Genomic DNA, 14547 nt, shown 5'->3' with positions numbered 1-14547 from the left:
CTGTCTTCCTGTGGGCAAAAGCAGAAATTCCTTTTGTCAGGGCCTTCTTGTGGGGCCTGAAGAAATGACTTGATGCCCTGCTCTGGCTGCTCCTCGGAGCTGGGCTGTTGCACTCTCACTGGTGCCCATCTGCTCAGGCTCAGATGAGGAGAATTTTCCTCAAAATATTCTCCCATGGGAAAAGCCTTTATGAGAACAGTTACCACAGGTTCTTCTTCCTTTGCAAATGTGGGTGCATTTTCCACTCCTGGGAAAGGAGTGAGAATTATTCCAGGGGCACCAAATTCCAGTAGGAGCCATGGGGACTCAGCTGGGACCATGGAGACCAAGCTGAGACCAGTACTATGTGGACTTAGCAGCCTGCAGAGTCCAAATGATGAAGAGCCAGTTGGGTACTAATCCTGTCAGCCATCCATGGGAGAAACTGCCCCCTGCTTTTGGACACCAGCAGCATTAAGAGTAGAGCCAATATCTCAGTCAGAAAAAAGATGGAATGGGAGCTGTGTCCTCTGTCCTCCACTCTGTGGTTTGTATGGACTTCTCTTGCCAACAGAGGATTTGGGAGCACAGGGGAAAGGACAGGGGTGGGTTTTAGCATGTGCTGTCAGAGACCATCAGGTGCTTCACATCCTGTTCCTATGGGAAGTGGAAGCTGGGAACCACCAAGTATCTTATTTCAATGATAATGATGTGAAATCCACGGGTACTCCTCACAGTGGTTGTCACTTCAGAAGGTTTGCTCAGTCAGTACTGTATCCATTGTGCTCTGTATCAGCCTGAAGTTGAATCCAGTTATTTACTGCTTCTTTGCCTTTATTTCCTCAGGCAGAATCGGAAATGGCTTTGGATGCAGAGTTCCTGGATGTCTATAAGAACTGCAATGGTGTAGTGATGATGTTTGACATCACCAAACAGTGGTAAGTGACCTTTACTGGCACCATGTGATTCTCCCTTGTTCAGGCAAAAGAAATGACTTCCAGATTTCCAGATTCCCAGTGTAATTTGGAAGCTGATAACCTGCCTAATGAGTTGGAGCAAGCTTGTATCCTTTAAAATAAAAGCTTTATCTTGTGACATGGCTTTTAATACACTCCTCTCCTGGGCTTGTTCCAAACAAGCAGTGTCCCAGTGGGTTGTGTGCTGCAATTGCTGATATGCTGCTAGCTGAGGCTTGATAATTAGTGCTATCACAGGTGGAAAGTGCATGTTGCAAACCCCTGCTCACCAGAACGCAAGGGAAAGAAGGATCCTAGAAATTCCCAAGAAACTGGAATTAGTAAGGATTATTTAGACGCCCCAGGCTGTATTAATCTACAGAAGTAATGAACTGTTGGTTTTACACATCTGAGGAGAGTAAGAGAGATAAGGAATCCAGAGTGGAAAGAGGAGAGGGTTAGAGCTCCTGGTTTATATTTAGGCTGGTGTTGTTCAGGTTTGGTGTGGATCAGTGAGCCTGTGGACAGCTGAACGGAGGGAATCCTTTCCTTCTGCTGACCCCACAGTTTTTCAGGACTGAGTTTGCTGTAGGAGATGTGAAGGTTCTGGTGAAAGTAGAGTATTGAGCTTTTGAAGTTGGTTTTGAATAAAGATGCATGCAAACATATTGGGGGTTAATGTGTTTCTCTGATGGGGTAAAGAAGTCACAGACTTGGAAGGACTTTGGAAAAAAAAATTCCTGTGTATTTTTTTCTTTGTAATTTGTGCATGAAACTGCTAACAGAAGGATGTTCCCACTTATCTGCTCTCTCACCTGCTCTCTCCCCTCTGATGAAGGACATTTAACTATATTCTGAGGGAGCTTCCTAAAGTGCCGACCCACGTTCCAGTGTGTGTGCTTGGGAATTACCGGGACATGGGGGAGCACCGGGTCATCCTGCCCGGGGACGTGCGGGACCTCATTGACAACCTGAACAGGTGAGCAGGCGGGGCAGCAGGGCTCAGCTGCTCCCTGCCATCCCTGGGCAGTGACCAGGACCCTGCCGTGTTCCACATCCATGTCGCTGCTGTGTTCCACATCCATGTCACTGCCCTGTTCCACATCCATGTCGCTGCTGTGTTCCACATCCATGTCACTGCCCTGTTCCACATCCATGTAACTACCATGTTCCACATCCACGTCACTGCCCTGTTCCACATCCACGTCCCTGCCATGTTCCACATCCATGTCCCTGCCGTGTTCCACATCCATGTCCCTGCCGTGTTCCACATCCATGTCCCTGCCGTGTTCCACATCCACATCCCTGCCGTGTTCCACATCCACGTCACTGCCGTGTTCCACATCCATGTCACTGCCCTGTTCCACATCCACATCCCTGCTGTGTTCCACATCCATGTCCCTGCCGTGTTCCACATCCACGTCACTGCCGTGTTTCATATGCACATGCACATCCCTGCCATGTTTCACATCCACGCCATGTTCCACATCCACATCCCTGCCATGTTCCACATCCACGTCCCTGCTGTGTTTCACATCCATGTCCCTGCCGTGTTTCACAAGCATGTCATGTGTGCCCTCTGTCCTGCCACCTGCCTTGGGCTCCCAGAGCTCCCCGTGTCTCACAGCAGCAGCAGCTGACACCATGGGCCCTTTGATCTGGAGCAGATTGTTTGCCATGCTCCTGGAAACAGCACGAGACAGCATGTGCCTTTCAGAAGTGCTGTTCCCAACAAGTCGTCTTCTTTCTGGATAGTCCTTCTCCTGTGAGAGAGTCCTCTCCCCATAGCACAGCTGTTCTTTGATCCAAGTGATTGAGCTCCACAAGAGCCAGCCAGTGCAGCTGTGTCCTTGTTCTGCCTCTGAGCATCCCCCATGCAGCACTTGCAGGGCGCAGCCAAGTCAGATGTCCCTCACCAACCAGACAAGCATTTCCCTTAAGCAGAGATCTGAGGTGCTCTGCTACATGGTACAAAATAGTATTTGTTGGTCAAGATTCAGTAGATGGTACCTTTGTATATAATTTTATGTTTTCAACATATTTTTTAATTTTCCTCATTTCTTATTTGTTTATGCATGTGTCAGGCACAAAGAAATGGTGTCAGTTTTAAGACTTTATCCGTTATGAAATAATTTCTTTACAAAAGAATTTCTCAATATTATTTTTTTCCATCCGATTGTGGTTTCTAAAACAAAAACCTTTACTGTGAAATGAGCAACTTGTAAAGCTGTGAGTCCCCAGTTTAGGAAACCAACATCCCAGTGTCCTGACAGAGCATTTCTTAGCCTGGCAGGCACGTGACATCGTCACACACCAACAGCCACCTTCTGCCACCCTTCAGTGTGAATTTTGGCTGTACACAGAATAATGAGTCCAAGCAGAATGATGCCCTGGCTCCATTTGAGGGTGGGGGCTGGCCTGTGGGGTGGCTCATGGTGTGTCAGTCAGTCCTGTGCAGGCTCTGTGGGTTGTGCTGGGTACAATGTTTTCCTCTCTGCTCGGCACAGGCCTCCCGGCTCCTCCTATTTCCGCTATGCTGAGTCTTCCATGAAGAACAGCTTTGGCCTCAAGTACTTGCACAAGTTCTTCAACATCCCCTTCTTGCAGCTGCAGGTAAGGCAGGGATGTTATCCTGATGTGCTGCGTGTGTGGGACAGATGGGATTTGCTTCCTTTCTAAGGCGGGAATTTGGTATTTGGGGTTTCATTTGCTGTTAAAGGATCCGGAGTAGATTCTTCTTTTCATTAGAGTTAGTACAACAGAAGTATGTCAGAACATTAGTGCCTGTGAGTGATTTAAATGTGTCTCTGGTTGCAAGAGGCCAGCTGTCCTGAGTTCCCAATGCTGACCTCTGGAGAAAGGCTCCATTGTCACTGGCATGAAAATGGCATCCAGTGGTGCAGCTGCCAAGTCAAAAATGTAAAATACACACACCTGTTAAACTTTGAATTTCAATTCTGTTCAGTTAAAACTCAGATGAGAAGAGATTTGGCCATTATCTGAGTAGTTCAGGAACCTCTGTTTGCTGAAAATCTTAGCCTTAATGGTAAAGGGCATTGGATATGAGATCCATGTGCTTCCATCCTGTGCACATGGATCCAGTCTCATATTTCCTTCATATCTGAGGATTCTTGGGAGGGCTGAGAGAAGGGCAGAGGCTCCAAAGGGTGGGATTCTCATCTGTGGGCCTTTAGAAGATGGGCTTTTGGAGTGATCCTACGGGGGTCCTTTGGGATGAGTAGCTTATGTTTTTTGAGGGCACATATGATGTTGTGTCACTGTTTTCTATTTGATGGGGAAAACCCAGGCAGTAGATCTTTATTATCTTTTACCAGTAATTGAAGTGTATGTGTGTATTTTTATATAAATAATCCCCAGTGAAATGCTAGTTCAGAAGGAGCTGAGATATAATAGTGGATGTAACCAAGTCCTCAGGCTGCAGAGCAGAAAGAACCAGGATAAGAGAATTGAATGTATAAAAGCTCAGTGAAACAAGTCTAACATTTTTTTGAGCGGGAGGTTGTAGAAATATGAGCTGTAAATCCAACCTGCTGTTCAGTGGGGAAGATTGAAATTTGCCAGCATGTTGCTGGTGAAATGTTTGGGTTTATGACACTGCACATTTGAAGGCTTTTGGTTGCCTCCACCCAGTTTTGGGGGCTTTACTTGATGTCAAACTTCACCTAAGATGGGCTGCATTGGTTTCTCCAGCTCCCCTTGCACTTGTGTCACCGGTTTATGGGCAGTGCCTCATGCTGCTCCACAGCAGCTGCCTTGGGGCACTTCACTGCTCCCAGACACTCACTGGGAACCTTGTGTTGGAGTGCACAGGGACCAGGGCTGGCCCTCATCCAGTGCAGCATGAGCTGAAATCTGTAGGAAAATCACATCTAGACTTAATTCCTGAAGGTTCTTCTGGTATCTTCAGAGATCCTTGCCACCACCAGGCTCCAGAAGGGAGTTTTTCTCCTTGGAGCAGAGCAGGATTAAAGCAGAGGGATGCTGCCTGGTATGAAATGCACACAGGACTCAGTCAGCCTCAGACATTTCTGTGCCTCTCAGCCTGCCCTCCACAGCTCTCCAGGGCAGAGTGGTCCAGCTGTATCTGAGGCTGTCTCTCAGCAGGGTTGGGGTCAGTATGTGGTTTTCAATGGCGCATTCCTGTGCTCATTTTATAGTCACACATCTTCTCTGGCAAAAGCAAGGGCTGAAATCCATACCCCCCCAGTTCAGAGCTCATTCTCTTTGTCAGCCTGAGCTCTTCAATTATTTATCAGTTCCTTTCCAGGGGCAGGATTGGCAAATCTGAGGATGCAGTTCAGCTGTAGGTATATCTGGAAACCCACAAATGGCATCAGGTCACCCAGGCCTCTATATGCTGTGTTGGAAGGAGACAGGATTCTGCAGACAGCTGAGATTGCCTTTCCCCAGGAAGCCCTTGCAAGTGCCTTTCAGCTAAAGCACTGGTCTCTAGCACGTTATTTATTCCCTTCTTTGGGGTCATTGCAAAAAATAACCTGTTTCTTTAATATTTTAATAACCAGCATGATAAAATATAATGTATTTTTTAAAGTGTTTGAAAGTTTATTAGTGGTGATGAATTTATACAAAATTGATTGCATGTCTATCGTTATTAAGTATATATTCTCAATTTATTGTGATCTGTGAAAATTGAAATAAATAAAACTGGTGTATGTCTCAGTGCCAAAGTGTAAGGCAAGACACACCACTTGTTTAATAGACAAGTCTAATTAAAGTCATTATCAAAGAGCCTAAGGTAAGCACTGAAGAGCAGTAGCCCTTCTGTCTCTGTTTGTTCAGCTAATTTGCTCAGCATGTATTTCACCTGTCTTAGGAAACTGGGGACAAAGAAGCAGCAGATTTGCCCTTTTTTGTCTCATTTTTGCTTATACTGCATAATATTAAATACTGCAGTAATATGAAATGATGATATGCTTCTGAGTTCTTGATTTTCTTGAATTCTGAAATCTAGAATTTGAATTCTCAAGTCCTCATTAATACTTCTGATGAGGGTAACAACTTTAAATATGAATAGCATATTTTGCTAAATCTTTCTTGTCCGTAAATGACAATAAAGGAATTGGCATTAAGTAATGACTTCGTAATTCCATGCATACATGTTAATTAAAGTCAAGTTTCCATCTGCAGAGAGCACTTGAATATGATGAATAAAAATTACTCAGCAAAGAAAAGAGAGATTGCTCCAAGCTTTTAACACAATGGCAAAGGTAAACATGAAGACTCTAAATGCTTTGGAAGCAGTAAATTAGCTTAAATGATCACAGAAACACATTTCAAGAAGGGCTATGTCTTCCAGTACATTAGGGTTATCAACTGTGATGAGTCACCTGGTCTTACAGTACAAAATAAAAATTACTTGAACTTTTTTGCTGATTTCAGTCATAGTAGAATCTGACCTGGAAGGCTCAGGCTGTGCTGTGATCATTCTCCAGAGCACAGCACTTGGTGTGGTTTGTGTGAGCCAGATGAGTTAATTGCTCTTCAAACTTGTGCAGTGGCTTGATAGCTTCAAAGTTGTCACATCTGTGAAACCATAATGCCAGCAGCATGTGCATGTAGAGACTGAACACCATTACTTCATGCAAATGAAGTTTGTCTTCTCAGATGGATATTATTCTGGGAATTATGTAATAGATTTCCTTTTGGGCTTTAAATTTGATGGGATCTTTCTGCAGCGAGTTCAAGTGTTGTCAGACAGGGAATTAAGAATTCACCATGGTTATTGATGCTAGCCTTCAAAAATATTTGTCAGAGCAAAGCTGAAATGTACTTGAGAGGATAAGGCAGTTATCAAAGCAAAAATCTTGGCAGTTTGGAGGAAGCCTGGGCTTTCTCTTGCACGTCCTCCTGCCCAGGCAGGGATGCAGCCTGTGGCACCACAGACCTGCTGTTACAGGAACTGTGCAGGGCTGGGAGTCAGCAGCACAAGCTGGCCCTGCTCCTGTGCCCCCCAGTGCACGGGCAGTGGCAGAGGGAGGATTGATGCCCTCAGGCACAAGCACGTGGCTTTTGGCTGCACTATTTGGGAGGTGAGCTGATGGGCAGGGCCAGTGCCCAGCTGTATGCCAGCCAGCTGTGCCTGAGCAGAGGGAATGGGGCTGTGGGGCAGCATTTGCACCACTGACAGCTCTAGTCCTGTCCAGGGGATCCAGAATGGTGTTTCTGCAGGAGTGGGTGCTGTGTCAGCCCTGCAGGGCCGCAGCCCTTGGGGGAGCTGCCTGTGCCTGTGGGTATCGATCTCTCCCTGCTGTCGTCTGGATGTCGGGAAGAGGGAGCCCTTCCCCTCAGCTGAGGTTTTTGTTCGAGTTCTGTGGGAAATGTGGGAAAGGAAGGGCTGAGTGGGGCAGTCCTGGACTACATTAGTGCAGTCAACTGACTTTATTGCCCATTGAAAATGGGCTAGGGTGTCTGTCCCCCATCTGTGGAACAACAGCTGGAGACAGAGGGGCAAGGACTTCCAAAATGTCACTGAGTTGATAGGTTATGCTCCCTCATCTACCCCAACAGCAAAAAAAAAAATTATTGGGAGGCTTTGCATTCAGCTGGGTCCTGCTCCCAGAGGGGCTGATCTAGCACAGAGAAAATCAAAAGGCCTGAATGAATAAGTTGCAGAACTGATTTCTGCAGGGGCTGAATCCTTTCTCCAAATGTAACTGGTGCTGTGGTGTCTGAAATAACACATTATTGATTTATGGCTGAGAATAGCTGACAGAACCAGGTGCTTCTTTACACACAGACTTCATGGATTATCTGCTTTTTATTCACTTTCCCTATGTGCTCTGTATTTAAATGGACACCATGATCAGGGCCAGGGCTCCTGTTGCACATGGTATTGTGGTAAAGTAGTGACACAGGATCTTAGTGCACAGAGATCTGTTACAGTGACCCTTCTGCTCAGACCCAGCTTGTTTTCCTTTCCTCAGAGGGAGACGTTGCTACGGCAGCTGGAGACAAATCAGCTGGATATTGATGCAACTCTGGAGGAGCTGTCAGTGCAGCAAGAGACTGAAGACCAAAACTACGAACTGTATGTCACTGAGCTGTCTTTTCTGCTAACTAACTGCTGCTTTGGGTGTCACATGAATGTTGGGCAGTCCCAGCTGTGGCATGTGGCCAGGTTGAAGGGTCTAGCGAGTAACATTTAGGGATCCTTTGGATAAAATGTTGCTTTTGAATGTCATCACCTGAAGGAAAGCATGCACCTGGGGATCCCTGTGAAAGGTCTGGTTCCTACAGGCACGTGACTGGGGAGGGCAGGGCAGGTGGGGCTGAGCAGCACACCTGGAGCCAGCACATGCTGAAGTAGATGAAGTGCTGGAAGGAGATATTTTCCATCTCTCAGCTGCTCAGCACACAAGTTGGTTCCTCTCCTGGCTGTTGCACTCCTGTATACTTTGTGTCTTATGACAGCAGAAAGTAGTAGCAACTACCCTGCTGTCTTTTGTTCCCTTTGAGCACTTCTGAACTCTTTGGTGTATTTCTGTGTCTGTTCTGCACCCTGGCTGCTTGTAACGGTGTTTGCCAGCTTTAGCCCCATTAAGCCAATGCACCTGTAGCACAGTGAACAGGAATTCATGTTCTGTAAATTCCCATGACAAGGCCTTTATTGCAGTGATGTGCAGTCCAGAAAAGTCAGCCTCAGAATGTATTGAAAAAAGATTATTTACAGGCAGCTTTTGTTTGGAAATTGGAATCGATGATTATGAAATATTCATGCACAGGCTTTTGGACAAGCATTTTTCAGACCAAGTTTCAAGGTTCTATAACCTTGTTCAGCATGTTTTCCTTGGAGGGCATTGAAATACCCCAATTCACACAAAGAATGCTGTTTCCAGAGCATTCACCTCATTCTTCTCCTGAGGGACTAGTTAGTCACCTCATGCCTTCAGCACTTCTGTTGATGTCCCTACTCAAAGGACTGGGCTGCGTGGGCTGTGCTGTCAGATTGTTTTCATGCTTTTGTTTGTACTTCTTCAGTAATGGGAGGATACTTAATAGAATCAGGAGTTGGCAGAGCTGTTTCAAATTCACAGCACAAAATCTTTCTGTTTTGTCACCTCTTGCCCTTCCAGCAGCTTTAGTGTGTGCTGGGTCTCCATATGTGTCACTTCAGCTCACAAATCCAGCAGAAAAACAGCTTGGATGTGGGGCTAGGAGCAGCAGTGAAAGGTGTCCCTGCCTGGGGCAGGGGCATGGAATAAGGTGAGCTTTAAGGTCCCATCGAACCCAAACTAGTCTGAGACTCTGTGACTGTGAAATCTGTCTTTGCTATATCTGCCTCAGGGTTAGTCTGTGTTGGGCTGGCTCTGAGAAGAGATCTTAGATCTTAAAGGCAGCAGCAGCAGTGTGGTAGTGCTGGAGGGGTGGCCAGACCTCCTAGTTCCAGTAACAGGTATTAGATTGGATCATCCTACCCAGTGTGGCCACACTGCCCTGCTGGGAGGCTGTTGGCACTGTCAGACTGCAGGTTAACTTAACATGGCCTCAGAAATATCAGAGCCTGACAAAGGAGGAGTTGATGAAATATTAAAAGCAAGACTTTTCTCTAGGATTCTGGTTTAGCAAATAAAGTGACATCCTTATGCAGCTGGCCAGCTTCTGCATGTTCATATCTGTACTGAAGCCAAAGTTCTTCACTCTCAGAAAATAACACTTCTTTAGAGAAAGGGCTTTAAAATGCCCCTGGATGCTTCCTGGGTAGAGGCACGGATCCCAAAAGAAAAGCCTCAGGGAGTGTCATATGTCAGTACTTTGATCACACTGACTAAAGAGAGCTATTTTGGGGTTTTTAAGGTTTTTCTCTGTACCCCAGGTAGAAACAGAGAGTCTGTTTGTTTAAATGGCACCTCTGTGGGACAGATGAGCTGCAAAGGGGTTACTTCAGCCCTGGAGTTGAAAGGTATGCACTTCTTACACTCAGTTTTTATCCCTGCAGGAGGTCTCCAAGCATGAGTTTTATAGCCAAAGACCTAATTTAAAGAAATACCCACATTCATATGTCAGAGAGCCCAGGTTTGGGTAAAGCCTCAACCTTAGTAAACAGTTTGGGCTAGGAAACAGAGTACATAGGAACACAACAGTGTGTGATGAAATCAGAGCTTGCAGCATGAGGCAGGTCTGCAGTGCTCATTGTTAGGGCTTGGGAAGGTCCTTGCAACCATGCTTGTCAGATGCCCCTCATTTTGGGAATACCAGGTGTCCTGGTTTGAAAAGACAGGTGCCTGCTAAGGAAGGCAGGAGCCTCCCTTGAAATGGAAAATGCAAACCCCTCCCTCTGAATTATTATAATTTTGAAATTATGGAGCTCTCAGGCAAAGGTATTGGAGTAGGAGTAACAGTTCTTTATTAGAAAAAAAAATAAAAATAAACAATGTAGTAATACAAAACAACACTGGCAAAGTCAGACCATGCCCTGCCCCCCTGTGTGTCAGGGGGTGTCCCAGCCCCATCCCAGGGGGGCTCAGCCCTCCTGCAGCCCCAGCTGTGGCTCTGCTGCAGCAGGGATCCTGCACAAGGGGGGAGTTTTCCTCTGCAGCTCCAGGGCTGCTGCAGATGGGCCTGGGCTCCCTCTGGCCATGCAGGGCAGCAGAAAGCTGCTCCTCTGGCAGTGCAGGGGGCAAAGGCTGCTGTGCTGTGCCAGGCTCAGATTGGATCCAGGCAGGAATGCTTGGCTCCTCCCCTGGGCGCAGCATCTCCCCATGGGATGCTGGGGTTGGATCAGCCCTGCAGGGACACTCAGTGGCCATGGACAGCAGAGATCTCCTGGAGGGAGGGTTGGCTGTGGGAGAGAGAAAGAAACAACTGCCCCACCTGGTTTTAACAGGTGGCCCAATGAAGAGAAGATAACTGCCCCACACCTAACAGATGGCAGTAGAATACACACCCAGATCTTGCATTTTCCAAACTAAGACACCAGGTTTAATGTGCTACATCAGTGAATGTCCAAGTGAGCACCTGGTACATTGTCTGCTGCCACTGGCCCTGTTGTGTACAGTGTGTGTGTTGGTGCAGTGTGACTTGGTGACCCTTGACAGATCACAGAACTGTGGAACCCTTAGGATTGGAAAAACCCTCTGAGATCAAGTCCAGCTGTTAACCAAGCACTGCCAAAGCTGCCACCCAACCATGTCCCCAAGGGCCACATCCACATTTTTCAAACACTCCAGGGATGATACCTCCACCACTATCAGGGCTGTCTGTTCCAAAGTCTGGCTGCCCTTTTTGTGAAGAAAGTTTGCCTAATATCCAACCTGAACCTCCTCTGGTGCAACTTGAGGCCTCTTTTGCTTTTTCCTTTTTATTGCTTGGTAGGGGAGCCCAACCGTCCCCTGTCATACCTCCTGTCACGAGGCCTTTATGTTAGCTGCTTCAGTTCAGACAGCCCTGGGAGTTCTGCTGTGGGTCACCCAAATTGCACAGTAAGGGGAGATGACCACAGGTGTTTGGGGCCACAGACCCTAGTGTGGCTGCTGCAACACTTCCTCAGAGGCCATTCCTGCTCTCCTGCCATAAAATCAGGGCACAGAGCACAGCGAGGTGACAGCGCTAGGACATCTCAGCTATTCACCCCTGTGCAGTCTGGTAGCTACTCTGTCACAGTGACCAGTGCTAAATTTGGCTCAGTGAGAACTGAAAGAGAACAAGAACTCTTCCTCCTGCTCCAGCGGGGGGGACCTGAGGACAAAACGTCACTGATGCAAAATGTGGATCCCAGAGACAACACGAGGTGGCACACGACGCTGCCTCTTCCGCCTTACGTAAGCCAGCCTGGGCAGGCTCTGCCTGGATGTGCCTGTGGGAGACACAGTCTGCTTCCAGTTCTTTCCCAGTGCTTAGGCTCCTCACTGCCTGACACACCTCTGGATCTGGTACTGTCCCTGTCCTTTCAGACTTTACATCTTCAACGCTGCTAAAAGAACATTTCACCCCTTTTTGAATTCTTGAATTCTTATTAAACAAACAGTAATGGCTTTTATGATGTTCTGAATTTGTACCTAATTTGCTCAATTTTTAATTGTACCCAGCTTATCTTCTGTTTTCAAGGAAAACTTGTATATGTTCAATGTGCCCCTTCCCCCACACGGGTGCCAGGGCTGGGCAGCCCTTTTGGTGAAGAAATTTTCCCCAATACTCAACCTAAACTTCCCCTGGCACAGCTTGAGGCTGTCTCCTCTCACCATGTGGGTGCCAGGCCGGTGACTGCAGACAGGTGTTTGGGCTCTCTTGCTGAGGACTCTGCTTTGGGGAGACACATTCCCCAAAGAGACAAATTAGTCACTGCAGAATCATTTGCTAGGGGTTGGGGGTTTATTTGCCTTTTTTCCACATTGAGCATAGAACATAATTTCAGGAAGACTGTGGTGCTGAGTAACACCCGCACAGTGGCAGGAGGAGCTGCTGTTGGAGCTTTTCTCTGGCATCCTCCACTGTATGTGAATACAGGTCTGGAGTGACACCAGCTACAGGCTGAGTTGTCAGATGGGAAAGTAAACCCACTCCTGCTTTTTCTTCCCCTTGCCCCACTTTTATCTCCTCCACTTGCTGTGAATCTTTGTGGTCATAAGACCGGTCAGGAGCCAGCCTGAACTGGAATGGGACTTTATCTAGGTCATATTTTTTGGGGGTGCTGCATTAAGAATTAAGTGCATCTAAGCCTGTCACCAGTCAGTCTTGCTTGAGAAGTGGGGACATGGAGCATGTCTTGTATTTTATGGAGCAGGGAGTTACCCTGCTGCATCCATTTTGTCAGGTGGAAAACAGGATGACAGCAGGAATTAAACCTGCTTGGCCGTTGATTCTACATGCAGGGACCTGGGCTAAGGGGATTGAGGCAGTAACTTTAACGAGCCCAAAACAAACATGTGAAAATTAACCCTTGCTAACCCCAGTTAAAATTATGTCATCCAGGCGATTAATCTTCATTTTCACAATTAATAAAATAACCCAAAGCTTTTCTTGCCACATGAACAGTTTATCACAGCACGTTAGAACGAGGAGCCAAAAAGCTTTAGGCTGCTCCCACCTTCAATATTAAATGAACACAAGCACTGACAATTTTAGGAATTATGAGGCTAACAAGTCCTTTTGTGTTTGCCCTGGGGGCAGAGCAACAGTAACCTCAGGCCCTGATGAATTTTTCTTCCCACAGAGTATGCTCATCTTTAAAATTGCATAAAAGTCTCCTCTTGCGAGCAGGTCCAACCACCAGTGAATTATTCAGGAGTTTGAGGATGTTTTGGACTTGTTACTTGGTCTGTAATGGAAGGATTGAAAGGCAAATAAGGAGCCCCTGTGAGTGAGGACAGATGACCCACCTGGACATGCACAGTATATTTGCAGTCTCTGTATCCCAACGGAATAAAGGTGCTCAGGTGTGAGTTCACCTTGTGCTTTAGTAGGACTTGGTCTGCTACCTCCAGAGTGGGCACAAAGCTGTGTATTCCACAGTGAGGTTTTGAGGGAGTCCTTTTCCAAAGGTCTGATGGATAGAACGAGGAATGGACAGATTGTGTAGAATCTGAGAAAAAACAGACACATGGCAGGTTTGGCCTGGTGTGTTCCCAAAACAGCCACACTTGTGCCTCTGAGGAGTGTGTGTAAAGCCAGAGAAAGCATTCATGCATTATGTAGTATTTTCAAAGTGTGGAGGATGCTTAGACACCTCCATCCTGGAAATTACTGCGAGCTTGCTGGCAGCATTTAATGTGTGCTGGTTTTCCACCCACCTCCCTCACAGAAGATCTGTCTGTAAAAACTCAGCAGAGCTGGTTTCTGCAGCCTGTGTGGATAGAACCGGTGTCAGACCACCCTGATTTCCCCAGTGTCACAGCACAAGGCTTGGCCCACGTGTCTAGCTGGTCAAGGTGACATGAAGCACACGTGTCACAGCTGTCCTCAGTGCTGTGCTGGGGTAGGAGTCTGTGTTGTGCTGTCCCCAGATAACCATTTGTATCTTCCTACTAAAGAACTTGCTGTCTCCTGTTTTTGTGCCCTTCACACCCCACAGGTGACTAAAGGTACAGGAGCACAGGTGCAGACAAAGCCTGCATGTGTTTTATGCCCCAGTCTGGTTGCGCTGGAGGGAAGGATGACACTCTTTATACTTCAGTTATGTAGTGGGATTTTTTTTCCTCCAGCTCTTAAATTTCATGTGTTTCTGGAGGAAAAACAGGTGGTAGTCGCAGCCTTCCCTCCCTCTGGAGCTGGCTACTTTCCCAGAACAAAGCAGGTTGTTTCCAAAATGGGCAGCTTTGGCAGAACCATGTACAGTAAATCTTTAAATACTCTGATATTGTTAAGAGTTTTCTGCGCTTTGTTGAGTCCAGCTTTAACTATTCTTTGAGCTTCGTATTCTGTATACTGATGTGACTCTATACATTCTTTGTGTCTCATTGTTTCCAGATCTTCAGTGTACAATCATCTTATTCTACCTGAGTTAGCCAGTTGCCTCGATGGTGGGACTCAGCAACTTGAGGCTCAGAAGTTGTTCATTCTGTTTTCAAACCATGTTGGTGATTTAGGTGTTCCCACAGACAGTCAGGAGAGCAAGTACTGCTGGCAGCAATACCTT

The 14547-nt window shown here is 46.8% G+C and overlaps 1 protein-coding gene across 1 annotated transcript in view; it reads left to right on the top strand.

Moving 5' to 3' along the window:
- RABL6 (RAB, member RAS oncogene family like 6) overlaps positions 1-14547 on the top strand; it is a 54148-nt gene that overhangs the window by 19364 nt on the left and 20237 nt on the right. Inside the window, exons 5-8 of the mRNA XM_058038320.1 lie at positions 826-917; positions 1774-1914; positions 3443-3548; positions 7901-8004. Of these exons, the coding sequence (XP_057894303.1) occupies positions 826-917; positions 1774-1914; positions 3443-3548; positions 7901-8004 (443 nt within the window). The remainder of the gene's footprint in view (positions 1-825; positions 918-1773; positions 1915-3442; positions 3549-7900; positions 8005-14547) is intronic.

Source organism: Melospiza georgiana, chromosome 20, assembly GCF_028018845.1.
Source record: "Melospiza georgiana isolate bMelGeo1 chromosome 20, bMelGeo1.pri, whole genome shotgun sequence".
Classification (NCBI taxonomy): Eukaryota; Metazoa; Chordata; class Aves; order Passeriformes; family Passerellidae; genus Melospiza; species Melospiza georgiana.
The sequence above is the reverse complement of the archived record's forward strand: the minus strand, read 5'-3'. Positions and strand labels throughout refer to the sequence as shown.